This window comes from Urocitellus parryii, chromosome 13 (assembly GCF_045843805.1).
Source record: "Urocitellus parryii isolate mUroPar1 chromosome 13, mUroPar1.hap1, whole genome shotgun sequence".
NCBI classification, from domain to species: domain Eukaryota; kingdom Metazoa; phylum Chordata; class Mammalia; order Rodentia; family Sciuridae; genus Urocitellus; species Urocitellus parryii.
In genome coordinates this window covers 63231524-63258150 of record NC_135543.1, presented here as the reverse complement: position 1 = coordinate 63258150, position 26627 = coordinate 63231524, and the positions used below count along the sequence as shown (strand labels likewise).

At 48.0% G+C, this 26627-nt stretch overlaps 1 protein-coding gene across 1 annotated transcript; it reads left to right on the top strand.

The window, feature by feature from the left end:
* Positions 1 to 205: 205 nt before the first annotated feature.
* Positions 206 to 25939, top strand: Fbp1 (fructose-bisphosphatase 1). The gene is made up of 7 exons (XM_026401989.2): positions 206 to 711; positions 12091 to 12253; positions 14016 to 14108; positions 18617 to 18757; positions 22305 to 22442; positions 23642 to 23761; positions 25573 to 25939. Exons 1-7 carry the CDS (start codon positions 542 to 544, stop codon positions 25762 to 25764), a joined length of 1017 nt encoding a protein of 338 aa, XP_026257774.1. The 5' UTR covers positions 206 to 541; the 3' UTR covers positions 25765 to 25939.
* The last annotated feature ends 688 nt before the right edge of the window (positions 25940 to 26627 follow it).

Genomic DNA, 26627 nt, shown 5'->3' with positions numbered 1-26627 from the left:
GGGCTGGAGTGTGGGTGTCTCCGACTGACTGGTCAGTCGTGACCTTGCTGAACTTCTGTTTTCTATTTTAGGGGGCGGGGTTGAATCACGCCTTCTTCCTGGGTGGGGTTGTCGTGGGACTGTAGGAGATTGTACATGTCGCCCAGAGTAATGCCCCACAAAGCAGGTGGCGACAGTGGGGGAAGTCGAGGTGGTGGCGCGGCGCGGTGCGGTGCGTGGGGGCTGCAAGCAGACAGGAGGCAGGAAAATCGCGAGGAGGAGGATCCGGACCCTGCAGCAAAGTTCCCGCGGGCGGAGCGCAGCGGGCGACGGTTGCGCAGCGCGGAGGTGTTCCCGGGGCGGGGCGGGGCGGGGCGGGACCCGGCGCCTAAAGGCTCCCAGGGGACTCGGCCCCGGCCAGCTAACCCGCGAGACTTGCGGACACGTTGAGGTCAATCTGTGGATCGGCGCGTCGTCCTGCTGCGTGTGGCCGATTGTGCCTGTCACCAGCACCTGCCGCCTGCACCTGTCACCTGCACCTGCCGCCCAGCGAGAGGCAAGCATGGCCGACCGGGCGCCCTTCGACACGGACATCAGCACCGTGACCCGCTTCGTCATGGAGGAGGGCAGGAAGGCTCGCGGCACGGGCGAGATGACCCAGCTGCTCAACTCGCTCTGCACCGCCATCAAAGCCATCTCCTCCGCGGTGCGCAAGGCGGGCATCGCGCATCTGTGAGTTGGGCTTCAGGCCTGGGGCCGCGTCCTGTCTGTCTGTCCTCCTGGGGATCTGCCTGGCAATCCCGCCTTTGGCCCTCGGGTCCTCCTGCTGTTCTGCCACTCTGACATCTGAGCATCTCTTTCCCTCTCCAGAAGCTTGCCCCGATGCACACAGCCCTCCCCTGTCTGTTGGCCTTAGAGGTGGCCACCTGGGGCCTCTTTCCCAGGCGCACCCTGCACCTCTCTCCTCTGGCAGAAGGAACCTGCCTCAGCGCTCAACGTCCTAGTGAAACCCCAGGGACTCAGGAAAGTGCTAGCTCAGGGCTTCCTTCCCTTCTTCTCCTTGGCCTCCTTCACTCCCTTTGGAACGGGGTCCCAATCCAGTATCTCCTAGACCCCAAAAGTCCTGGCAGGCTGGGAGGAAGCCTGTCTGCCCAGGTCCTAAGAACACAACTATCACTTTCTCTGGGAAGTTTTCCCTGGTGTGTCCCGTGCTCCACTGGCCCACCCCTGTCTAGGGCAATTGCCACATTGTCTCATAAGCAGAAAAAATTCACCCGGTGAGCTTCAAAATCTCTACCCATTTACAATAATGGTGTGTAAGGCCCTTTCTGGGTTAGTGAATAGTTTTAAAAATGTATATCAGTAGAATGGTTTCGAATGAGCTAGGAAGTGTTTTTCAGACTTCAGTGTGCACAGGAGTCCTTTGTGGATCTTGTTCAGAGGTGGCCCTTCTTGCAGTAGGTCTGGGGTGAGGCCCCGGATTCTGCATTTCCAAGTAGTCCTCCTGTGGTGGGGGTTGCTGATCACCATTATGAGTGGTGAGGAGTCAGGGAACATGGGGACTCAGGGGTACCTCCTTGCAACCCTTTTGGTAAGCCACACAACACCCTTTGATTTGTTCTGGTGTGCACAAGTATTTTAAATCTCATGGGTTCTTACTTCCCCTGAAGGATAGCTGGATTTTCAGATTGTCCATACCCCTTCCTGACTTTTCCCACACCTGTGAACACTACAAAATGACACAGGATGCCCATAGCCGATCCTGCTACTTTGGAATGCCTCCCTAGATTTGTTACAGCTCCCCAGCAGTGTGACCTGGCTTCTGTTTTCTGGCAAGCTCTGGTCCCACAGAATGGGTTGGTTGAGCCAATTCTTAAGAAAGAAGCGAATGGTCACATTTATTTTCCGAAGTCAGGCAGGGCCAGGCCTTCCTTGTAGGAGAGACAGGGCCAGGTATGTTAAGAAAGGTGACTACTCTGTTATTATTGTACTCTCAGCCCCTCCTAATAATGTGTTTCTAAGGATTCTTTGCTTTAGCAAACAGATTGAATTTAAGACAAGTGTAGGTGGCCTCAAGGCTTTAGCCCTTTTTAAGGACTAGGGTGATTTGTAAGAAATAGCAGTTCCATTTTTTTTTTATCTTGTTTTAAAAACATGTCAGTACCCTTTACAACCCAAGAGAGACTCAGGAGCACAAGATCTGCTTTGAGGTGTCCTACCTTTTAAGCAACCTCAGATAACAGTACCTGGGGAAAGGGTTGCTAATTATGACTACGTAAGATGTGTACTTCAGACTTGATAGATGTGAACACGAGTTTTTTTTTTTAAATCACTGTTGTTATAAACTACTTAGTAAGTTGCACTAATTTATACAAAAAAAAAAATCAAACCATTCAAAAGAACACAAAGGAAAAAGTGAAACTACCCCATATCCATTTCCTGGGGTATCCACTGTTGACAGTTTCCCTAGTATTTTCCAGATACTTCTTTACACTCATACAGATTTACGCATGAACACATGTTTACATATTTCTATATGCAAATATCAAACACAACGGGATCATTCTTAACATATGTGTCCAGTTTGCCTTTTCATTCGACACGATGTGGGAAAATAAGTTTGTGCTCAGGATGACATGTGGTCAGACCGGTAAAAATACGACAAGATCTCCAGCCAGGTTTCCAAATTACATTCATCAGAGGCTCTGATGTGTTAGGTGGGGAGCCAGCAAGCCCTCAAAGAGCTTATTAGTGCTGAAGATTTGCTCTAGAAGGTCATATGCTCAAGGGAGTGGGTGCACGCACGGGCACAGTTTGTGGACTCACTCACGATAACAACCCATTAGGAATCATCAGGAGTGTAAGGTTGGAGCCTGATGGCCACATGCTCTTCCTCTGTGCCAACCTGAGTTTGCCAGTGAAGTCAGGTTCATTGCTCCCAGTAAGAGAGTTTTGAACTGAAGGAGACTCATGAGCTGCCTAGTCCAGTTCCCTTCTGTATAGCTGAGGACCCCAAGGCCAGGAAGGTGAGTTGACTTGGCTTGTGGCCCAGGTCTCCCAGAACCCAGCATGGGGATCTTCTTGTATACCATATGCTTTATTTGTTTATTTTTAAAGAAACCATTAAAGATTGACTGGGGTGTAGCTCCATGTTAGAGCACTTGCCTAGCATGTACAAGGCCCTGATTTCAGACCCCAGCACCACCAAAAACCAAACCCAGACAAAACAAAACAAGAGTTAAAAAGTGGGGATGGGGTGGTGGCTCAGTGGTAGAGCACCTGCCTGGCCTGTGCGGGGCACTGGGTTCGATTCTCAGCACCGCATGTAAATAAATAAAATAAAGATCCATTGACAACTAAAAAATAGTTTTTTTAAAAAAAGTTAAAAAGTTAAAGCTCACCCAATTCTAAATCTCATTCATTCATCCCACCTTTGATGTGAATTAAGAATTATATCCCAAGGAGCCACCGTCCTTTGGCAAGCATGGCCTTGAAGCCTTATCTATCTGTACACTTCTGCTCCTCTCCACCCACCTGAGGGGAGAGTGCATACAGATCTGTGCAGGAGGTGGCGAGCCTTCTGTCCTTCACAGTAACCTGTAAGAAGAGCTGGTGAATTCATGGCTCAAGTGACAAAGTCACTGTTGTCCCACTTCTTTGTTTGCATTCCTGGGGAGAAAGTGGTCCTCCACAGCCTTAAGCTTTGTGGCTTTGTGGCACGGATGTTGTTGGTTTCCCTTTGAACATGTTTCCAAATCACCACCTGAAGAATTCCTGGGCTCCACTTCATTTAACATACTGCTGTTGCACACCCACAAAGGACAAAGCTCAAGAAGAGATGGAGAGATGTAACAGCACAGATCTTACCACCAGAAGAACAAGCCAAGCCAAGAATTTGTTGTAGAACATAGGAGGACTTCTGAGAGATGCTTTCACAGAGGGGCCAGGACCATGATTCAGGCATGAGGGATTGGGGAGCATCAAGGTGGGCTTCTGTGAGGACAGTAAGGGCAGCCACAGGCTGGATGGCTGTGGAGCAGTTAGACTGGGCGGTCAGGTGAGGAAAGGTCCTGAGTGGGGAGAGTGTTGCTGGGAAAGCTGCTCATTCAGTTTGACCAGGGCCTGGAGTACACAGGCTGGGGCATTTGTGGTGTGAAATTGGGGGTGTCCTGGAGGAGCATCCAGTGACAAGAGTGGCCTCTTTACACATTTGGGAGATTATGGAAAGGGAGAGGGCAGAGGTTTTTGAGTTGGGCAGTGGCATTATTGGAGATTAATCTAGGGAGAAGAGGGCTATAAGGATGGTGTTGGCAGATGAGACATTTGGAAAACCAGTGAGAAAGGGGGTTCGTGTAAGAGGCCATGAGAGCTGTGGCATTGGAGGGGCCGGGAGAACGCACATGAAGGTGAGGTCTGAGCATGGACAGATGAGAAGGGCAGGGAGGGGGTATCAAAGAGCTGGTTCTGGCAATTGAGAGCAGAGTTGCACCATCAAAAAACCAAAGCAGCTGGGTGCAGGGATGCACGTCTGTCATCCCAGCAGCTCAGGAGGCTGAGGCAGGAGGATCATGAGTTCAAAGCCAGCCTCAGCAACGGCGAGCACAAAGCAACTCAGTGAGACCCTGTCTCTGAATAAAATACAAAGTAGGGCTGAGGATGTTGTTCAGTGGCCAAGTGCTCCTGAGTTCAATCCCTGGTGCCCACCTCCCCAAAACAAAACAAAGTAAAACAACAAAACAAAGCCATACAGACGACAAGACCCAACTATATAAAAACACAAGCTCCTTCAAGGCAGAGCTGCTTTTAGATCTGGGGAAGGGTGAAAAGATGGTTTTGACATTTTGAAAATGTCGAACTTGAGGTATTGGAGAGCTATGCCATTGGATATGTCCAGCCCACAGTCAGATGTGCCAATTGGACAAGAAGTGCCTACTAAAGATTTGGCCACTGGATTTTGGCACACTTTCTCTGAGGCAGAGAAGAAAGGAGATCAGGACTGGAGTTAGCACAGCAGGAACTTGGGAGTGCATTTCTCACATTCCTGGCCCTTGATTCCTCTGAGAATACGGGCAGTCGATATAGCATTCCTGAGCCTCAGTTTCCCCACTTGTGAGATTGGGACAGCTGTGTTTTCAAACTCAGGGAGTTGTGTGAAGGTGAGCTTATAATCAGATACCAATGTTATAACTATTTTCCTGAAGGCTATTTTTTTCTTGGGGGGAGGACTGTTCTCTATATATTGCTTTTCATTTCTTAGCAGTAGGGATACAGGCTAGAGCACCAAGTGGGAAAACAAATTTGCAATAGGAAATGTTTTCCTATCATGTTTTTGTTGGGTTCACAAGTTACATTTGCATGCAGGGTCTTCTTCAGGTGAGAGAAGAAGATACTATGAAATTTCATTTTAATTTTGGAATTACAGGCCAGCTTATACATGCTTAAGCTTGCCTTCACACCTGCAGTGTTGATGACATTAAACTAGTGGAGACCTTATCAGATTTATTTTCTCTTTCTTGGCTTATCTTCTGCACATAACCAGAGAGTGAACTATGACTTCCTTTCCATGAAAGTACAGCCAGCCCCACGTTGTCCTGTTTGCCCATTTTCAGCCTCCGTGAACACAAGCAAAGGTTGTTTTGATGACCTTGAAAGCTGCTTGGTCGGCACCTCTTCAACGTATTTCTGAACTAACCCTTGGATGCTCCTGGCTGGGTGAGTGGTTGGTCATTTACCATGGAAGCAATCAATAATAAACCAGTGTTACATTGGACTTTAGTGATAAGGATTAAATCATAAGCCTTGCTTTTTCCTGGATTGGGAATTCTGAAGATGAGCTTGGTTCTTGTGCTCACTGTCTAAGCTGCTGCTGCTTACGTTGTCCTGTGGACATCAGGAGGAAATGGTCCTCAGTCCGTGCACCAACCAAGGAAGTCCTGCAGAGCTTGTCTCAAGGTGAGGCAGGCCCTGGCTCTGGTCCACATGTCCAGTACTGTCTTCAGGATTGCTGTGAAAGGCAGCTTTCCTTGGTCATCAGAAATCACCTGTGAAGCTTCACAGATTTTCATGGCCCAGAAACAGCACATCCTATTGTAGAAACCATATGCAATAATCAATGCTAACATTTAATCCAAATTTCCAAGGATTTCAAAATACTGAGCAAATTAGGCTTCAAGAAATTCCCTATTCTATGAATTTCAGTGACTTATAGTACTTTTTCAAGTTTTTTGGTGAAGTTTACAGAGAAAGTAGAAGATGAGATATTAAGGACTGCTTCTCAAATTGAATTTTGGCCCCTAAAGTTCCAGGAAGAGATTTTTTTTAAATTTGTCTCTAGGAATTTGAAAGGGAAAGGTCATGACATAGAAGCTTGACTCCTGAGGGGACTTTCCCCACTTTAACTAGTTGGGCTATAGTGCCAACTAATTTGAATAAAATGGAAGTGAAATGTCACAAACATCTCAAATGAAATATTATTCTCAGTGAGAGCTTGTACGTAAACTTGGCACACTTGTTTTTTTTGTCAATTACTTGTGACAACAGCTCTGCACTGGCTGTCACCCCAGAAGTTGCCTAGAAACTGGTTTGGGGGGTGTCACTCCCATCACTTCCTCAGCAGAGCCTGGGAGGTTTGAGAGCAATGGTGGATGCCACTTTAGGGAGGAAGTGCTTCTCTGAGCCAGGGGCATTGCAGGTGTTATCCATCAGGCCTACAAATCTGGCCAGAAGCCGTCAGTCGGACGGTTTGGACAACTTGGTGGAGGTCCCATAATCGGGAAGAGGGAAAGGCAGAATCTGAACATAGACCTTTGGGGTGCTGCGTCTTGCTAGGATCCTACCTTGCTTCTCATTGTGGGTGTGTTAATGCTGAGGGAACTGGGCATGGCCATGGAACAGTAGTATTTCTTTCACACTTACCTACACTTTGACCTCTGTCAACTCATGCACTTCTCTCTAAAAGCACGAAGCAGATGCACCATATTCCATGTGACAGAGGAAGCACCAAAGGTCAGGGGTGCAGAGTGATCTGCACAGGGCTGCCAAGCATGTGACAGAGCTGGGATTTGAACCTCCCATTGTCTAGTCCCAGGCTGCACATGGCCTTGACTGCCGTGTCCTGCCGTCTCCTGGTGCACTGGCCGGAGGGAAGGGCCACTTGCCTGCCTTTTATCAGGAGGTGTGTTAATCTGCAGTGGTTGTGTCAGAGATGGGGGGTCTTGGATGGTAGGTTTTGACGATGCCATTGGGTTGAATGGAGTTTGCAACCTTAGATGTCCTTGGATCCCGCATTATTCTCTAAATTAATCCATTCATTCCAGAAGAGTTTATGGAGCACTTACTATGTGTGGGCATTGTTCCAGGTGCTAAGGATACACAGTGAGCAAAATATTCTCTTTTCCAGGCTCAGGAACTGGAAGGCCTTTCTTCTCCCAGAGGCCCCTTCAAATGTACCATTTCTGGGAGAGAGTTTCTGTCCTCAGAGATCATTCACCTGGTGCCTGGGCTTCAGGTTTAGGCCTCACCAGAAAATAAACCAAATAAATGAAAACAGTGATCTCAGGAGCCCCTGTGCCCATCCCCAAGCAGAGAGCTGTGTGTGGGAGAGAACGTCCTGAGACTGGCCCAGCGGGAGCGCCAGAGCCGGAGGCCTTGCCCCCTGGCAGCCCCATGCAGGTTGGCCACATCCTCTGCAATCGGGGTTAGGACGGCGCTTCCAGGACTGGCAGCCAATCTTTCCCCCGCTCCTAGGGGCTCTCGTAGGCCATGAGACCAATGCACCAGAGATCGCTCCTCCCAGCCTGTGGCTTCTCTGGGTCCTCTCTGACTGGGGGAGGTGGGGTGGAGAAGAGGCCCTCTCGCCCTAACATGCTTGGGGGGCGGTCATGTGCTGTCCCTGATGCTGGTGGCCCACTCCTGGAGATGTCACCAGACTCCTGACATCAGGGAGACACTCCTGGAGCCGGGGGTCCTCAGTGTCAGTCTGGGATCCTCGAGTGGTTGTCCGTCCGCACCTTTTTGGTGGTCCGTGCTGACCACCCACCTACACGAACAGGTTTCCATTTTCAAGGCAAACACCAGAGAAGTGGATGAACCCCTCCCTGCTGCTTCCAGAAGTTTCCTCCACCCCACAGTTGTACCTATTAACTTACCGCATACATATCAGGAGCAAGAATAGGTCCCTCGTCAATCAGCTCTGCTCTTTCTATTTTCAAAACCCCTTTAATTAAAATTACCCAAAAGATGATGTGGAATTATGTATTCATCTTATAAACTTCAATCGAAATCCAACAGAGAGAGTTTCCAAAATACATCCATCACTACCTGCTCAGCGCCGTCCACTGTTCTCTCTTCCAATCACTTTGATGAGGATACCTGGGAAGCGAGTATCCTGGGCCTTCTGGGATAATGCAATTTAAACGCATGCCCCAGATGTTTCAAGCTTTGAAAGCCAGCTGTGAGCCGCACATGCCTGAATAGCTGAATCTTGTGACATTGTACCCTGGTTCAGGGCCCTGGGTGCTCAGCTGGTTTCCTTGTGCTGTGGTGTGTAGGACATTTAATTCCATGGCCTGCAGAAGTGGTCAGAGGCTCTTGGGCCTTGGCTGCTCCCCGATTCTCTTGCTTGCTTCTCATTGCACCTTGCGGGAGGCCACAAGTAGTTTTTCTTCTTCCATCTCTCAAACTCTGACATTTCTGCTTAAAGGCCCAAGGAAGAGAAGCTCACGATGTGGTCTCTCCCTGCCATAATAACTCCCATCTAGGACAAACTCCTGTGGCTGATGCCACCGTGCAGTGGGATCAACTGCTACAGACCGCGTTTCTGGGTGGGGGTTGGAGAGGTGGCGGATCCCAGGGGTGCACAGTGTACTGAGGTCCACCTGCTCCTTCACTGTTACAGCTTCTTTCTCTTTCTCCACCAGTTGTTAAGGCACGGTTGGCCCTAGGGAAAGATCGTTTGCTCAGGGTTCCCCAGATCCCTGCAGCCCCATTTGCTGCCTCATTCTGGCCCCAAAGAACTGACCTGAAAGAGACCCAGGTGGCGTGAAGACGGCTTCCTCTCATCTGGGGTTCACGGCTGGCATGGAAACTCCTTCCAAACCAAGACTGGCTCTTGGCCTCTTGAGTCTGCCTAGAACTTCCATTTGGGGTACATAGCTGCTTTGTCCGTAAAGCCCTGGCTCAGTGGGTCAGGCAGAGCCCTGGAGGTTGTCGCTAGGTGTGAGCCTAGGCCGTACCTGCTGTTGACTCTGTAGGCAACTCCTCTGGCTCTGTCCATGTGGTCATTAGGATGTGGAGAGGAGGCCCTTGCAAATCTATCCTTCAGGACCCTTGAGGAATGATGACTGATCAACCTGCACAATTGGATTATTTCTAAGGGGATAACTCCATGTGCCCTTCAGTTTAGGAGTTCCTGGAAGATATTTCTAAGGGCTTTCCCTCTTTGCTAAGTCGCAAAAGCCTCACCTGCTTCAGCTTTCTATTGACGAGGACGAGCATTGCCTTGGAGACTTCTTGCAGTCCCTTTGAGGGTCCCACTGAGATGTAGGGGGGGAAGCTGGGGTGAGCATTCATCCAACCACAGCTGCCATGTGGCCGTGGCTCCCTGATCAGACGAATGGAGCTCAGTGAGGGAAACGAGAAGCTCAGCTCACCGTCGCCCTCAAATGCTGAGATGTGAGTCACAGAGTGTCCAAAAATCGTGACACAAACCCAGACGTCATTCCTACCCACGTGGCAGCATTTTTGGTTGGCAGTGTAGCAGTTCACCCTCCTGAGCCCTGTTCCTGCCTTCATGTCACTTTCCTGGGCTCTTTCAGAGGGTTTCTTAATGCCAAGGCCCACTGGGAAGGTCCTTCCAGCCACACGTCCTAGAAAGTTACACAGTGAATGACTTTTGAGCTTGAGGGGCTCAGACTAATTTATTTCCAGAAAAGTCTCTCCTGTGTCTTTCCCTGGGCTACAGAAGGTCATGCTCAGTGTTGGGGAAGGGGACATGGGCCAGGTTTGCTCACTGCTGCTCCAAGATCCTGAGAGGGCTCCTACCCACAGAGAGAGGCCACGGAGGGTCCCAGAGGGTGGCCAACCTGTCGACGATGGCAGTCATGTGAGCCACAAGAGACACCAGTCACCAGCAACTTATGGGACCCTCACCACAGGCTTCATGGAAGTGGCTCTTCACCAAACACGGCCAACAACCAGCTGCTTCTTCAGGTCCTCTGCCTTTAGGGTTTCCCCGGCACCACTGGGTGATGAAGTGTTAATGTGGCCAATGTGAGAGGCCGGTTCTTCCAGCTTTCTTCAGAACCCTTTTCCCCCAGTAAGTGTCTCTGTTCTGTACCCACGGAGAGAGCTTTCTGGAGATAGATTAGTCTGAGCCCCTCAAGCTCAAAAGTCATTCACTGTGTAACTTTCCTAGGACGCGTGGCTGGAGGGCCGTCCCAGTGAGCCCTGGCATTAAGAAACCCTCTGAAAGAGTACAGGAAAGTGACCTGCGGATCTGAGGTCTGGACCCCTCTCTGCCCTCAGGCCCATGTGCTCGTCGGTCAGCACTGTCTGCCCTTCTGAATCAACAGTGACGTTAGGGTGGAAATCCAGGCTGGCCGGGGGGTGGGGGTTGTCACTAGTGGGGCCAGCGAGGGGGAGGTATTTGGGTTGGTGGCTCTGGCACAGCCCCTCTGGTCCACCCAGACTTGGGCTGCTCTGTTCCACCACCGTTGGCTTCACAATCGAGTTCAGAAAGAAATAATGTGGAAAGAAAAACAGAGCCCAGAGACACGCGGCAAGAACACTGGGTCTTTTGCTCCTGACACAGAGCGACAGGTGAAAAGAGAGGAGAGGAGGCCAGTAGGGGCCAGGGTGGACGCTGCTTCCAGGCTGGAAAGATGCCGAAAGTGGAGGACACTGATAAGGGGATTGATGAGACCACTGGGGAAACCCCCTGGAGACCGTCACCCAGGCTGGGCATTTGGGTTTGGATGGTTTTCAGGGTGGACTTCATTTTGCCAAGCCAGACACAAGCAAGTTATCTTTTGGGAAAATGTGTCTTCAGGAGAGGAAGCAGTCGAAGTCACAGGAGTATGACAATTGTTCCTGATCCCCCAAGGGTGCAGTTGGACCCTGACCTCCATGTGCAGCTGCTGGGCATCTTCAGTGCTGCTTCTCTTCATCTTTCTCTTTGTCTTTGCTCACCCAGGCTCCTGTCTCTTCTCTGCCTCCTTCTGGGTTCAATCTCAGGCCATGACAACCTGCGTCTTCTCTCATGCTAACCAGCCAGGCTGCACTTGGGACAAGCCCCTTGGATTCTGGGAAGTCTACAGTTACTGGCTTGCAGGTAGTTTAAAAATAAAGCAAAAGCTCTGGGCTCCCTTATCCCCTAGGACGCCTTCTGGGGCCACAGGGGCCACCAAGGGCACCCAGGCTGCAAGCCAGAGGGAATGACCCTCCTCTGCTCTGGCTGGGTGGTCTGGAGGGACCTATACTTGCCTCAGAATCTGTTTGGTGGTGTAAAAAATGAGGCGGTGAAACCAGTCGATGTCCACTGTCTTCCAGGACCTTATTTGTTGTGCAGCTGTAGAACCTCTTGGTCAGCAGACACCTTGGGTCACTCTGAGCCAGGCTTCCTGCTTGTTGTGTCTCTCTGCTGATTCCTTTAACCTGTGCAGGTGGGGATAAAAATGGGTTCTTGGATAAAACAAAAGTACAAAAACCTCCAGCCTTTTCTGTTATAATACATAGATACACATAGAGTAATAAATGGATGCACCTCTATATTATTAAAATTAGTATTTCATGGGGGAGTGCGATCAGGAAAAAATGTTTTAAAAGGCTCCTTATGGGCAACCCGATGTGAGTAAAGAAAAGATGGAAGCATGTGGATCTGACCACAAAGGTGTGCAGGGTGGGTGACAGGGAGTTGGTCTTGAGAATGATGGTCATCGGACCCGGAGTCATTCTGGGGCTCCCATCTGTCCTGGATTGGCTCTTCCACACCGTGCATCTATCTTCTTTTCTTTCTTCTAAATCTTGCTATACGCTCCCTTTCAGTGGGTGTGTGGATACATCTTCGGATTCTGGTGGCTGTGGTTTATTTTTTTGTGGCTTTCTTCCCTCTAGCTATGGCATCGCTGGCTCTACCAACGTGACAGGTGACCAAGTTAAGAAGCTGGATGTCCTCTCCAATGACCTGGTTATGAACGTGCTAAAGTCGTCCTTTTCCACGTGTGTTCTTGTGTCCGAAGAAGACAAACACGCCATAATCGTAGAGCCAGAGAAAAGGGTGGGTCTGGAACCTCCTGCTCAGGGATGGAATGAAGCCAATTTTCTTCTGAGCTGCACAAACGACTACCTGTTTATTCAGACTGGACCCTCAGGAACCACTCTAGCTCCTTCCTGTGGTCTTTTCACCCATTCCACCTTACTGCCAATCTCAGGCCCACCCTCCCTCACCCATGTGCACTCGTCCTATGATCATGTGGGTTCTTCTCTCCCATGGACTTGCCCTTGGTCCTCACTTCTCCAGGGCAGGTTCAAGCTCTTCCAAGTCTGGCTTCTGTTCACTGCCTCTTCTGGGAATCTCCGTGCATCCAATCCCCAGCCTTCTCTCCTGACCCTCCTGCCAACGCAACCCCCTCCGAATTTCCCTCACTGATCTGTGCATTGGAATGAATCATGGGATGCCTACTGGTCAAGGGAGGGAACAAATCATATTCTCTGTATCCCAGCATCTGTCCCGAGGCCTGCCACCTAGCAGGGGGTCAGTGCCAAATGACTGATGGAAAAGATTGTGGAATGAAAGAGTAAATCCAGCTTTGACAACACAATAGTGATTATGATGAAAAAGACCCTGGGGACCAGACGTACAGTTGTATGGACTTATTACCTTGCCCCCAAGCCCCCAGATGACTGGGAACATGGAGTAGAACTAGAAAAGGAAATCAGAAGATAAAGAGACTGCCTGTCTCCGTTTTATTAAGAGGGTGGAGGACACGTCTTATTAACTGGCTTTCCATCATTCCTAAAACAGCACTACATGTCAGAGTCTCAGTTGGTGTTTTCTCTGATGGACTTTGGCAGTTTGGGGCATATGGATTGAATTCATTTTTGAACCTTCTCCATCAGTCACCCCAAGCTTCTCTGGCTGCCACAGGGGACACATTTCCATTTCCCAGTTTCTCCCACTAGCAGGAGGTGATTTGTGAAGAGCAAGAGGCCAGGAAATTGTCTTAATCCGGTGCAGGACATTTAAAAACCACATTTAAGGAGGCTAATTTGAAGAAGGAAAATTCCCAGTGATGTGCTGATAAACTGGCTGTCTCTCAAAAAAAAATCTGATTTGTAATGTTTACTAGTCAATGATATAAATACATTAATCATAGACCGACTTTAAGCTACCACCATGACATCATTGAAAGCAGAATTAGATGTGCACAGTTAGCTCTTGAGAGCCCATACCAGTCAGCTCCAGCATACCACTGAAAATCCCATTCAAAGAATAAATCTTTGGTGGTCCCATTACAACAGAGGGTCATCTCCCTTGGGAGTTACACTAGGGATATTGTTGACAACTGCAACCTCACATGGCATTTTGAGATCTGCATGGGAAGTTTCTTATAGATCTGAATGCTAGGAAAGTCTTTGTTTCACCTAAAAAATTGTTTTTTCCCCCTTACAAATAAGAAATTATTTCTAATCTTGCTTCTCTTTTTCTGTGGCTACCAGGACTCTCAATCCAAAATCATAATTAAACTCTATCCATGACGTAGGAAATTATGACTTCTTTATTTGTAGTCTATGGCCTCCCTGTGTACTTCCTATTCTAAATGGTACCTTCTCTTTTGAATTCTCTCTCTCTCCTCTCATGTCTTCCTTGACAGAGTAAAAATAAATGATTCCCATTTCTTAAGCTTGATCTACAGGCCCATTTTGACTGCTTGGTGTAAATTCCCAATTTTGTTACAGTATTTAAAAAGTATTTCTTTTTATTTATTATTATTATTTATCATTATTATTTTAATTGTTTATCTTTATTCTCTGCTCAGGGTAAATATGTGGTCTGTTTTGATCCCCTTGATGGCTCTTCAAACATTGACTGCCTCGTATCCATTGGAACCATTTTTGGCATCTACAGAAAGGTAAAATGAGATCTATTAAGCCCCTGGTTTTAGATTAAAAAAAAAATTAAGGTGGAGAATCTGATCCTGTTTCACTAGGGGAAGCATCTAGAATTTACAGGATGAAAGTCTGGGGCCTGAGTTGATTAGCAAGTCACCTTCTAGCTTTTCAACATTAATTGGATAATAAAAATCCATGAAGTTGTTTTCTAAAAAATATAATAGTAAAATGTGAGTTGGATCAGAAAGATATTTCACTCTTTTACCTATATCTTTCTTTTATGTTAGAAAATTACATTTTTTAAAAAAAGTTTCATGGTGATACTGTGTGAATTGGGAATTGAGAGTCTGACAGCAACTGAGATTATTTATGTAAAAATCATCCTTTAAGTCCTGTAAATCACTGCTGAAATTATATGGCCTATGACCAAAGAATAACCATTTTACATTTTTTAAAGGGTTGAAAAAAAATCTAAAGAATATTGTTTCATTGGTCCATGAAATTCACATGATATTTACTTTCCACCATTCACAAGGTTTAATTGGCATCGGCACATTTATTTACATATTGTCTTTGGCTGACTTTTGGGCATACTGAGGGGGCAGTGGCAGTGACAGAGGCTGGGTGACCTGTAGAGCCTGAACTATTTCCTCTGTCTGTAGGAAGGGCTTGCTCCCCCTGCTGTGGTCCTGGAGGGCACAGTGTGCAGCACAGGACGGGTCCCTCCCTGAGTCTTGGAACTGCCTGATCTGGGCAGTCACTCCACCTCCAAGAGCCTCTCTCCTTCTTTTTCTTTAGAGTCTGTGTGTATATGAAAGAGAGAGAGAGGAGAGAGAGAGAGAGATAGATAGAGGAGAGAAGGGGGGAAGAGAGCATGCTCAAGTATAGAGAAAGTGAAGCATAGGAAGAGTGTTTGTGTGGCCACTGTAAGACAGTATAAAATGGGCCACAAGCCCTCTTGGTTTCAGTCTTATTTATTTCTCAGTTTTGCAGTGTGGGGGGCAGAACTCAGGGCTAGTTGTGTGCTAGGCAAGTGCTCTGCCGCTGAGCTGTGCCCCCGCCCAGCTCTTATCTATTTAGAAATAGGACGGTTCACAGGTGGCAGCTGTGCCATCCGGTTTCTTCATCTCCGTGGATGACGTGGTTCATTCCGCTGAGCCATATTTTAGGTAATGAAGGCTGGAGCTTAGTCGTGAGACCCAGAGTCCCCTCTGCTTCTCAAAGTGACTCATTGTCCACTGTTGCCCATGGCTTCCCGTTCCGTCCACGTGGAAGGTAGCAGCACCGTGGGACAGTCGTCATGGGTCACTGGATGAGTTTTCCTTTGCCCTGGGTGACAGCCAGGTGCACTTCAGTATCAGACACGGAGAGATGAGATTTTTCCCTGCGGGGCACCAGGTCTGTACCTTAGCAGGAGAGGTTTGCTGCAGCTCTTCCACGTGCAGGAAGACCTGTGGTTGGTGATTGAGAATTCAGGGAGACCTATCCTGCTTTCTGCAGAGGTGGCTCTTGCTGGGACTCAGCTCCTTGGTGCACATGCTCAGTGGAGAGCACCCATAGCTGGGATCAGGCCTTGTCCACGTGATGACTGGAAAGAGGCTCAAAAGGACCTTGACAGCATGTGGCCCAAGGTTCTAGCTGTTCTAGCTCACCCTGCTTCTGGCTGGAGACATGTGCACAGGACAAATTCTCTCAAGGTGTCAGGCCACACTACAGCTAGAATATTTGTCCAAATACTGAGTTGTCTGTCTCGTGATTGCTCATTTGGCTTTTCGGAGCATCACATGAGATTCTTTTATGTGTCTGGAAACAGCTTTCCTACCTGCCTTTTTTTTTCCTTCTTTGAGTTAAACACCTTTCATCTTTCTATTGGAGGCGATTTCGATCTCCCTCTAGCCTGCACCCGCTCCTGGACACCCAAATTGGCAACATACCTTGAAACTATTCAGTCCCCACAACTGAAAGCAGAGCTTCCAAAGGAGGCCTTAGTGGTTTTCACTATGAGGAAAGACACCTTTGACAGTCCCTACCCCCACCCATTTCTGCCTTTCTCCTTCGCCACCTCAGGCGTCTTCCCTGTGCTCTTTATTTATTTTTGGTATCAGGGATGGAACCCAAGGGCACTTAACCACTGAGCCACATTTCCCCAGCCCCCCCCTTTTTTTTGTATTTTATTTAGAAACAGGGAATTGCTCAGGGCTTCGCTAAATTGCTGAGGATGGCTTTTTTGAACTTGTGATCCTCCTGCCTCAGCCTCCAGAGCCGCTGAGATTCCCCTGTACTCTTTATGGGAGATAACATCTACAGCAGATGGAACCTTGGGTAGACAATGGTAGGGACTAAAACTTTATAATTTTTACAAGTACTTTGTGCCCATTACCCTCTTCCCCAGGCATCTGCAAGGGGATGGACTACACAAGAAAGACATGCCGTGCTTGGCTTTGGAGGAGCAAATTCATGCTCTGGGAAGGGTGATGGGCTAGAAGAGAATTCCTCCCAAACTAGGATTCCATGTGTTTATTTCCTCTTTCTTTTGGGTATGTGGGTGTCATAGACAAGTGTTTGGGTTCCTTAGTCCCTCCAAGGAAGGCCCCGTGGGAGAGTGTTCGGTGACAGTGTTTTGGGGAATTGGTTGTTTATGTTTGCCTCTTTACTGCAGGAAGACATGGGGGTTCTGGGCCAGGGGACTCTCCAGAGGACTCAACCTGAATGGAAGGAGAGGATAGTTAGAGGCCCGGGTCCTTCCACTGTGTCACTGATTCAAGGGAAGCAGTTATTTGTTAACCTCTGACCTCAGACAGGTGGTCCACATTGACAAAACCATTAATCTCTTTTTTTCAAGGTGGGATATTGGCAACACTTGCCATTTAGGGAAAACAACTCAAATTTTGGATCCTGGGTTGAGTCTGCACTATCTGGTGAATACAAACCAAATTAAATCAAGTAACTGGACCCGTTAACCAACCAACCCCACCCAGGTGAAAACCATGGGCAGAACTGACGGAGAGGATTGTTTTTATTTTTTCCTTTTATCTGAGTAGTTGGTTCAAGAGTCCCCTATGGCATGTAATAAAATGCAGATCCCAGGACCCAGCCTAGACAAGTTGGCCTGGTAAGTCTGGGCTATAGCCGCAGAGAATGCGTTTTTCACAAGCATCTCAGGTGATTCTGATGCAGATGGTCCAGGGGCCACACATTAAAAAGCTCTAGGAAGAAATGACCTGGACTGTGTCTGCTGGGAGCCTTGCTCTTCAGCTCCTTGGCAGAGACACTCTCAGCTTCTGGGATCTCCAGCTGCTGAAGGAGTAAAGGAAATTGGAGGAAATTGGCCATTTTAAATTTTTTTAAAAAAGTTCAGGCAGAGAGCATCAAACTTAGTTTGTTTAGGGCTATTTTGAGGACGGAACATAATTATCAATAAGAAATCACAGATTAGAAGCCTCCTTTTAAGTCATTCCCTTTCTTATTATTAGATAAACTGAGTCACATGACTCAGTGCTTTGAATAAAAAAAATAGAGTCTATGTCACATTCTAAGTGTAGGTATTGTTGGTATATGCATGTGGGCTGTACTGGTTCCTGATGTAAAATGTGTTTCTTTTTTCTTTCAAAACTGACCACAATTACTTTGGGATATCATGTGATGCCTGCTACATGCACACATTGTGTAATGTTTAAAGCAGGGCAAGGGTGTCTTTCTCCTCATTTGACATTTATTTGTGGTGAGAACATTCACAATCCTTTCTGCTGGCTTTTCTGGAATATACAGTCCATTATCATGATCTGTAGTCACCCTACCGTGCAGGAGAACAGGAGGCTTGCCTCTCCTGTCTAACTGGGACGGTATCACTGCCTAACCTGTCTTGCTCTCCTTTCCCCTCCTCTCCAGCCTCTGGTAACCACTACCCACTCTCAACCTCTATGAGATCAGCTTTAAAATTTTTTTTTTTTTTTTTTTTTTTTTTTTTTTTTTTACTGTGGGTCATGGTCAAAAGCTGGGCAGCACCTGCCTTCCCTGCAGTGACTCTGGGGAGGTTTTGCAAACTCTGAGTATTTCTTGGACACGAGATGATATGACCACACAGCCTGTGCTGTGACTGGCAAGAGCTCTTGAAATTGATTTCCTCCCAGACTCCCTGCCCTGCAGCCTGGTGTTAATTGGTTTAAATAAAGATGGAGTAGGCAGGTGAAGGACATTGATGCCCATAATCAGATTACATTAGAGGGAGCTGGCAAGAAGCATGCTGTTTTTTGGAAGTGATAATGGAGAGATGAAGGATTATCAAATTAGAAGAATGGGAGGAGGCCCCTGATTGGAAAGAAGCATCCAGATGCAGGAAATTCAGGGTCTGGTGGGAAGGCTGCCGTGGTAATGTAATAAGGATGTGACTGATGTGGAGGAAGGTCCCTCTGGGAAGAGGCCTGCTTCATTAGGAGAATACCTGGACAATGCATCCTGCTAATGGTGGATCCAGAGAAAAGATCCATAAAACCAAACAAAAACATGTGTGTTTTTTTTTTTTCTCTAGCAATCCTCCGGTGAGCCTTCCGAGAAGGATGCTCTGCAGCCAGGCCGGAACCTGGTGGCAGCTGGCTACGCGCTCTATGGCAGTGCCACCATGTTGGTCTTGGCCACCGAGAGTGGGGTCAACTGCTTCATGCTGGACCCGGTGAGAGGGTGTGGGGGAGGCTGGGTGCTGGGTCGTGGCTGCAAGTTGGTGTACACTGTGTGTGGGCCAGAGGGATGGAGAGGGTAGGGTGGGGTGGGAAGGGGAAGGAGATGAACACGGGAACATTATGGAGGTGCGAAATGGTGTCTGTCCAGAGCACAAGCAGGGTCTTTGTTCCAGGATGAAGTCTTTCAAACGGCCACTGCTCCATTATTCCAATGACTCAAAAGCCCGCCGTGCCCAGGAAGGTCAGATAAACCAGTGAAGTGTGCAGGGGAGGGCGGGTGAGGGGCAGTGGTAGGGACTGGGGTGGACTGGAGAGGTCCAACAGCAATTGTAACTATTTGGGAACAGAGCCCCGGGTCTTGCCAAATTGTACAATTTTTCAAGGAACACTGGATTTTGAAAAAGTGTCATGTTTCTAGATGTGTAAACACTGCACCAGCCAACCCAAACACAAGGGAGGACAGGTGGGGCCTGTGGAGGGTCTGTGGGCCACCCACCATATCCACTGCTAGTATTTCTACCTCATTCACCGGGAGGGGAATTCATGAGGGGAAGCGGTACCCCACAGTGTCATGTAACAGAGGGATACCCCTTCTTCAAAATAGCTTCTTCGAAAATAGCCATCAGGGAGGATCGCAAGTTCAGGGCCACCCCGGGCAACTTAGTGAGATGCTGTCTCAAAATAAAAAATAAAAATGGCTGGGGGTGTAGCTCAGTGGTAAACTGGTTGCCTAGCAGGTGTGAGGCTTCAGGTTTGATCCCCCGTCCTGTGAAAAGGGGGGGGGGGACAGCAGTTCCCAAATGGAGTTGGTTTTGTATATGTGTGTGTGTGTGTGTGTGTGTGTGTGTGTATGTGTACCAAATCTCAGTTCACCCTTGCAGTTTTGATAAGACTTTGATGAACTCAAGGAAATGAAAATAAATGAAGAGAATGAAGATAACCCCTTTGTCTACCACACAGAGAAAAGTTACATTATAGAGAGGCCAGGGTGCAGCTCTGAAAAATGTTCACTCATAGCTTTAATTTATGGACAGTTGCTTCTACGTGTCCATAAATTTGCCCATCATTTATTCAGTCAAGTAGATGATACTTTTAACAGGACTGATAAAATTAGGGAAAGGAATCTCTAAGTATTTGGTGCCACCAAGCCCACCACTGAACCCTGCACTCACAGGACTGCTTGTCCATGCATTGACATATTCACTATGCACTTGGTCTAGGGTGCCAGGGGGGAAAATTGGATTTATAAGTTTCTTTTAATTTTAGAAATGTCTTCCTGTGACATTTAGTGTGTTTTGTGTTGACACACTAAAAACAAGGTATGAAGTGCAAACTGGAAACCTCTGTGGGTCCCGTTGTTGATAGGGAGGCCCATGGGGGTAGTGTCTGGGTGGGTGTGGCAGGTGGTATTAACCAGAACAGGGCCATCTTTGATCCATGCACTCTTAACAGAACTGGACTTTCACCTCCTTGGAAGCATGGCACTTAATAAATAAACAAGGGCAGGGCGATAGCACCAGTTAACAAATGAGATGACGTCAGGGGGAATTTGTGGCGGAACCAGAGCAGAGTTCAGTCCGTGTCCAGGACCCAGCTCTCGTCTCGCCTGGCCAGCATCCACGGCTTCCCCACGTGTCTTTCTGGTGCTCTCTCTGTTACCTTTGAGTCCTGGACATGTAGGGAAATCAAATCTCTTCTTGCTTCCTGATTGCAGATGGGGTCTCCAGGAGTAGGCTTCCGTGTATCTGATGGTCTTTTCCCTCCTTAGGTCTGAAGGTTTGCAGGAACAGGGTGGGTTGTTGTGAGAGTGTACTGCTGGCTGCCACCTGCGACCTGATTTGTACTCTTCCTCTCACTGTTGCCTGAGGAGGGCAAGCTGCCCACCTGTTTTGACTTGCTGCAAGGACAGGCTGAGGGTTTCTGCTAAAACCACTGCATTCCTAGCAGGCTTTGACTTTTGAGGAGCTTTTGTGTCTCTGGTCTCCATTCCTGGGAGTTTCCCGCTCCTTGGCACCCTGGTTCCTCAGCCTAGATCTAGGACAGGGTGACTGAGCTTTGCACGCAGCACCTATTGCCTGTCGTGCTTCCTTTTCTAGATGCTTTTTTAAAAAAAGATATTTGTTTACTTATTTTGCTTTATTGATTATAAAAGAATGTTCCTATATATTTATGGTCAAAATTTTTGGAAGTGGAAAAGTAAAAAAGAAAAAAAAAGTAAAAAGGAAGAGTCATCTGTAGTGATACTATCAATGACCACTGTGAATTCTCCCTCCCTTCCTTCTAGTTTTAACAGGAACCAATCTTTGTTATGGGAATAAATGGCTGGCCTCGCTTCTTAACTCACCTCAATAGAGCACCTGCTCTCCAAGTGGGCAGAGCCCCGCCCCCCTCCTTCCCCGGGTCATCTTCTCCCACATAGGCGTCCATAACAATCCTTATCCAGAGCAGCAGGAGTTATGGGCACTCCCCCAACCCAGTTCAGGTCTCCTTTGAAGAACCAAAACCCCAGAGGCATCTGCTCAGTGCCGGGCATGTGGGAGGAGGTGTCTGAGATAAATTTTGCACCTCAGTGAGCAAAGGTGCCCGAAGTTGCATATTCTGGGACTCAAAACTCAGGGTTCCACTTTGTTCAATAGAAACACACAGACAGCCAAGACAGAATGAAATGCCAGCTCAGAGACTGTGGTTCTGCTGTTGTCTGTCTTCCTGAATCCCAGCTGCCCTCTGAGACAGCTCAAGTGCAGTGGGTACAAAGGCATATCTGATATTGCTTTGGACACACAATTCTTCCTCTTTCTCAAGGTTTGCTGCTGTTTTACATATTTCTGCTTGCCCTGTGTCTGCATGGCTTCTTTCTTATTTTACGGAAATCATTTGCAAACAGTCAGAAGCCCTGTTTACCACCCTGTTGACTTCTGTAGCAACCCTTTGCCTTCCCTCTCGTTTTATTTTATTTTACTTTTTTGGTTCCCGGGGATTGAACCCAGGGGTGTTCAACCCCTGAGCCACATACCCAGCCCTTTTTACATTTTATTTTGAGACAGGGTCTTGCTAAGTTGCTCAGGGCCTTGCTAACTTGCTGAGGCTGGCTTTGAACTTGCAATCCTCCTGCCTTAGCCTCCCTAGCACTGGGGTCACAGGTGTGTGCCTGACTTTTTATTTTATTTTATTTTTTTTGCAGTACTGGGGATTGAAACCATGCTGCTCTGCTGATGAAGTACATTCTCAGCCCTTTTTATTTTATTTTGAGGCAGGGTCTGGCTCATTCGCCCAGGCTGACCTTGAGCTTGCAACCCTCCTGCCTCAGCCTCCCCGGTCACTGGGATCCCATTTTCTTTTCACTCATTCTCACCACTCTCTCTTCTCTCACCCTGCCTGCAGTTCTTGGGGGCATTTGGCAGGAGTCCCTGGTAGCCTAGGGATGAGGTATGACCATAGGCCACGCACCTCCCCGTTCAGCCCGGCCTGGCCACTTTACACCTGGATCTTCCAGGGGGAGGCTGCTTGAAGGCTCTCTACCTTTCCTTTCTTGTTTCAAAGGCCATTGGAGAATTCATTTTGGTGGACAAGAATGTGAAGATCAAAAAGAAAGGTAACATCTACAGTCTCAATGAAGGCTACGCCAAGGACTTCGACCCTGCCGTCACTGAGTACGTCCAGAGGAAAAAGTTCCCGCCTGTAAGTAAGGGGCAAGGGGTGGGGCTGCGACAGTGTTGGGGCCTTTGGCACCAGGGGCAGCTCTTGGGGGAGGGGTGTCCCCTGAGAAGAAAAAAAGTGACCTCTGGGATTGAGAAGGGCCCCGGATCTTATTTGGGACTCTTGATTTATGTGGAAACCTACTGATTCATGACTTACCCTGCTTGGTGCAAAAGGAGGCAGGTTCAGAAGCAAACTGGCTTTCAGTCTGTGCTGATCTGTGATTAGGCTCTCTCACCTGGGTGCTGGGAGCTGGAGTTCTTGCCCTGAGATGTCAGAATTGGAGTGTTATTTCAGCCTTTGCCACTTGCTCTTTGAAGAAAATCAGGATAATTATAATGTCAACCAGATGAATGTGTTTCAGGTGACAAAGCATTTCTACCTGTGGGTACAGAGGGTACAAAATGTGGTATTTCCACCCAGGCACCTGCCACGTGGTGGGTCCTCCAGGCCCATGTCTGAGATGGGCTTCTTTCTGTCATTCCAAGACAGAGTGTGTGCTTCCTGGCATCTCTCTAAAGAGCTTACAGTTGGTGAATAAGAGGAGAAGGAGGGCAGGCCATACAGCGGGCTCCATGTGGGCATCGCTCATCTTGTGGTACTGGGGATTGAACTTGTGGTACTTGGTTGAAAGCCATTGACAACTGCTATTTTCTCAGGATGAAACCCTAATGTCATCAGCATGACATTCAGGGTCCTCAGAGCGGCTCCAGGCTTTCTCCCCTTTCTCTGTACCCTCCTTGATGCCCTCTGGTGCCCAGCCCTGGCTTGCACACTCCCCCAGGCCCTGGGTGGCTGGTCTTTGCAGAGAGCTGTACAAATTCTCCTGCCATGAAACATACAGTGTGGCCCTGCCCAGCTCCTTAGCCTGCTCACATCCTTCCCGACCTTGAGGTGCTGCTCAATGGAACAGTTTTTGTGATGCTTGCTCCAACACCTTGGTCAGAAGGAACCACACTCACTTGGGGGCTTCTTCCTGTAATTTGACCTGTGGGGAGATGGATGGGAGGCTGTTTCTGTTATTCCATTTTCTGCTTCTTGGGAACAGGATTTTTCATTGCATTTCTTAGCACAGCTCCATAGCGGCTCCATAAATGATTGGAGTCAAATATGCATAAGAGACATAAAGAGAATGGCCTTAATTTTCTGCACCCCTGGTTACTGTTGTTCTCTCTTTGTAGGATAATTCAGCGCCCTATGGCGCCCGGTACGTGGGCTCCATGGTGGCCGATGTTCACCGCACACTGGTCTATGGAGGGATCTTTTTGTACCCTGCGAACAAGAAAAGCCCTAATGGAAAGGTGAGAAAATTCCCCAAAAAGTGATCAAGAAGGAGTAGATCTCATTTTTAGCCTGGGGTATTCGACTTCATGTGAAAGAAAGAAAGATTCAGACAGATCGAGGTCCTCTGGTTGCTGCTGAAAACGTCTGTGGCACATTCTTTACTAGATTCAAGGTAAAGCCAGATGACACCAACTACACACACAAACACTCTCTCGAGAGCCCTTCCAGGGCTACAGCAAAAGAGATTTGATGGGGCTGGGCTGTAGCTCAGCCGTAGAGCGCTTGCCTTGCAAGTGTGAGGCACTGGGTTCCATCCTCAGCACCACATAAAAATAAACAAATAAAAATAAAGATATTGTGTCCATTTTCAACTAAATAACAATAATAAAAATAAAATTGATGGAGTTCTGGTCAGGAGGGGACTGAAAGGGCTTGGAGCTTCTGGTGGGTACATGGTTTGGCTTGGACAAAATGAGTTTCACTCATAAAGTGAAGCAAAATGGTCCAGTCTCATTACCCAGGAAGCAAATCAAATATATATCAGAGGTCTTTGATCGATGTCAAAAGGCATAAAATAGAAATAACCAGTGAGCCGGACATTTGCTGCCTTAAATACGAGAACTTTTAGGGAAGAATAGACTCTCTGGAGAACATGGAGCTTTTCCCAGGACTTTACTGGTACTAACGAGACATGGGGTGGGCCAGGCTTTCTTATGCTGGCCAAGGAATACCCCTTTCTCTACACAAAGTGACAATGGCTTCCTTCCCCAGGATTATGTCCTCTTATTTTTAAAACATTTTTAAAAATTAGTTGTTAATGGACCTTTATTTATTTATATAGATATATAAATAAAAATGCAGTGCCTCATGCATGCAGGGCAAACGCTCTACCACTGAGCCACAGCCCCAGCTCCCTCTTTTTTCTTTTAATGTGCAATAATGAATAGCAAGAAAGATCCCCTTAGGATAGTTAGCAATTGCGATATTCACATCTCTGTGTATGGCACTGGGCGGCCAGTTACCCGACGGCATTCTTCTTTACTTGAAACCCCAGCCTTCTGGGGCCACAGGTGCACTCCAGCCTGTGTGATTAGCCTGCTTTCTAGCACTTGGCTCTAATGCCTCAAAAATTGCTCTTGAACACAAACATAGAAGCTCCTCCTCTTTTTCCATTTTTTGAGTCTGGAGCTGACACATGTATGGGAATCAAGTCAGGAGACATCTGCACAGAGCTGTCTGCTCAGAAGGCAGACTGCAAGAAAATACATATTAGAAAAAAAAAAGTTCATATTTAAAAATAATTGCCAAGATGTGTAACACATTAAACCCCAGCCCTGGAGCCATGGGAGGATCGTAAAAGGAAACACAGAATTGCAAACAATGTCACACTGTTTGGAGGAGCCGGTCTGTTCTCCAGATGTCTGCAGCCAGACACTACTGTGGATTTTTAAAAATGCTTTTAGATTCGGCAAAGCTCCATCCCAAACACACAGAGAATCAGTCATTAAGTCCAGTTTCTGTGCTATAAAGAGGAGGGGGCCATCAGTGCTGCCAAAATGTCATTTTGTCCTGGCTCCAGGTGGTCGGCCTCAAAGTTGCTTCGGGTCGTCTGTTGCTGGCCCTTGGTTCCATTTAACCACATGGTTGGCGGTTTTGTCTCCGTAGCAACCAGGGGTGGGAGGGAAGTTTTGCAACCCGGAGGAGGGGAAGAGTATGGGTTACCTTGGGACCTCCCCGCAGCTCGGCCCCGTTGGGCTGGGCAATAAGCCCCCTCTCTGTTCAGTGCCTTCTGGTGTGAGGACGCCAGTGTCGGGTTCTTGTTTTTCAGCTGCGACTACTCTATGAATGCAACCCGATGGCCTTCGTCATGGAGAAGGCAGGGGGACTGGCCACCACGGGGAAGGAAGCTGTGTTAGACATCGTTCCCACCGACATCCACCAGAGGGCGCCGGTCATCCTGGGGTCCCCCGACGACGTGACCGAGTTCCTGGAGATCTATAAGAAGCACTCCGCCAAGTGAGGAGCCCGCCTTGCCCTCACCTGGAGGAATGGCCTCCCTCTCCGCACTGTCCCCACCCTGCCTGATTGTGCGTTCCCAGGCAGCACACAGAAAGCACGGGACACCTTCACCTAACCCCGTGGGCGAGCCCGATTCCGAGTGGAAAGAGGAGAAATAAACTTCTCTTCCTTCCTTTCTTCATTGTTTTGTGTCAAGTTAGGACGATGGTGACAGCAACATGCACACAACCTTAGGTGACTCAGTCTTCACACTGACTTGTGCATAAACACGGGAGTGACCCACTTTACAGGGGATGATGGAGAATCAAGAGCTGAAGTCTGCCCAAGGTCTCCAGTGAGTGGAGACTGAGCTGTCACTCAGCCAGTGAGTGGCAGAGCTGGGATGTGAACCCAGATATTCTGGACACTAAAACCTGGGTTTAAGTATCTTGCTTCTCCTATGTATTGTCCCATGAAGTCCCAACCCACCAGAACGAGAAATGAGAGCACTCTTCAGGAGCTGTGTATGGGGGTAACTGTGTAGGCTTGGCTTCCTCCACCATGGGCATAGCTGCCTGAGTCACCAGGGGAGGTGTGCCTTGCTATTCAGTGGTGATTTTCTATAAGAGTGTTTTATAAATACTTTATTAAACTAATAGAGTCCAATAATTCCAAGGGTCCAGTTACCATAAGGAAAAGCACTTGTCATAAGATCCAGATTTAAGGAAATGCAAGTTAGGGCAAGCGAGAGTGTATTGCACCAATCTTCCTCTATGAACAGTCCACCCCTTAGCTAAGCTTGGGTCTTTCTGGACCAGAAGTTCAAAATCATGGCCACTTATATCAGGTATCAAGTAATACTGGTGGCCTTTCTTGAGCTCTAGA

Excerpts from the sequence above, each read along its gene's own strand:
- Fbp1 (XM_026401989.2), top strand. The coding sequence starts at position 542 with ATGGCCGACCGGGCGCCCTTCGACACGGACATCAGCACCGTGACCCGC. Across the intron at positions 12,254-14,015 it reads TCGTAGAGCCAGAGAAAAGG|GGTAAATATGTGGTCTGTTT; the intron begins GTGGGTCTGGAA and ends TTCTCTGCTCAG. Across the intron at positions 23,762-25,572 it reads AGAAAAGCCCTAATGGAAAG|CTGCGACTACTCTATGAATG; the intron begins GTGAGAAAATTC and ends CTTGTTTTTCAG.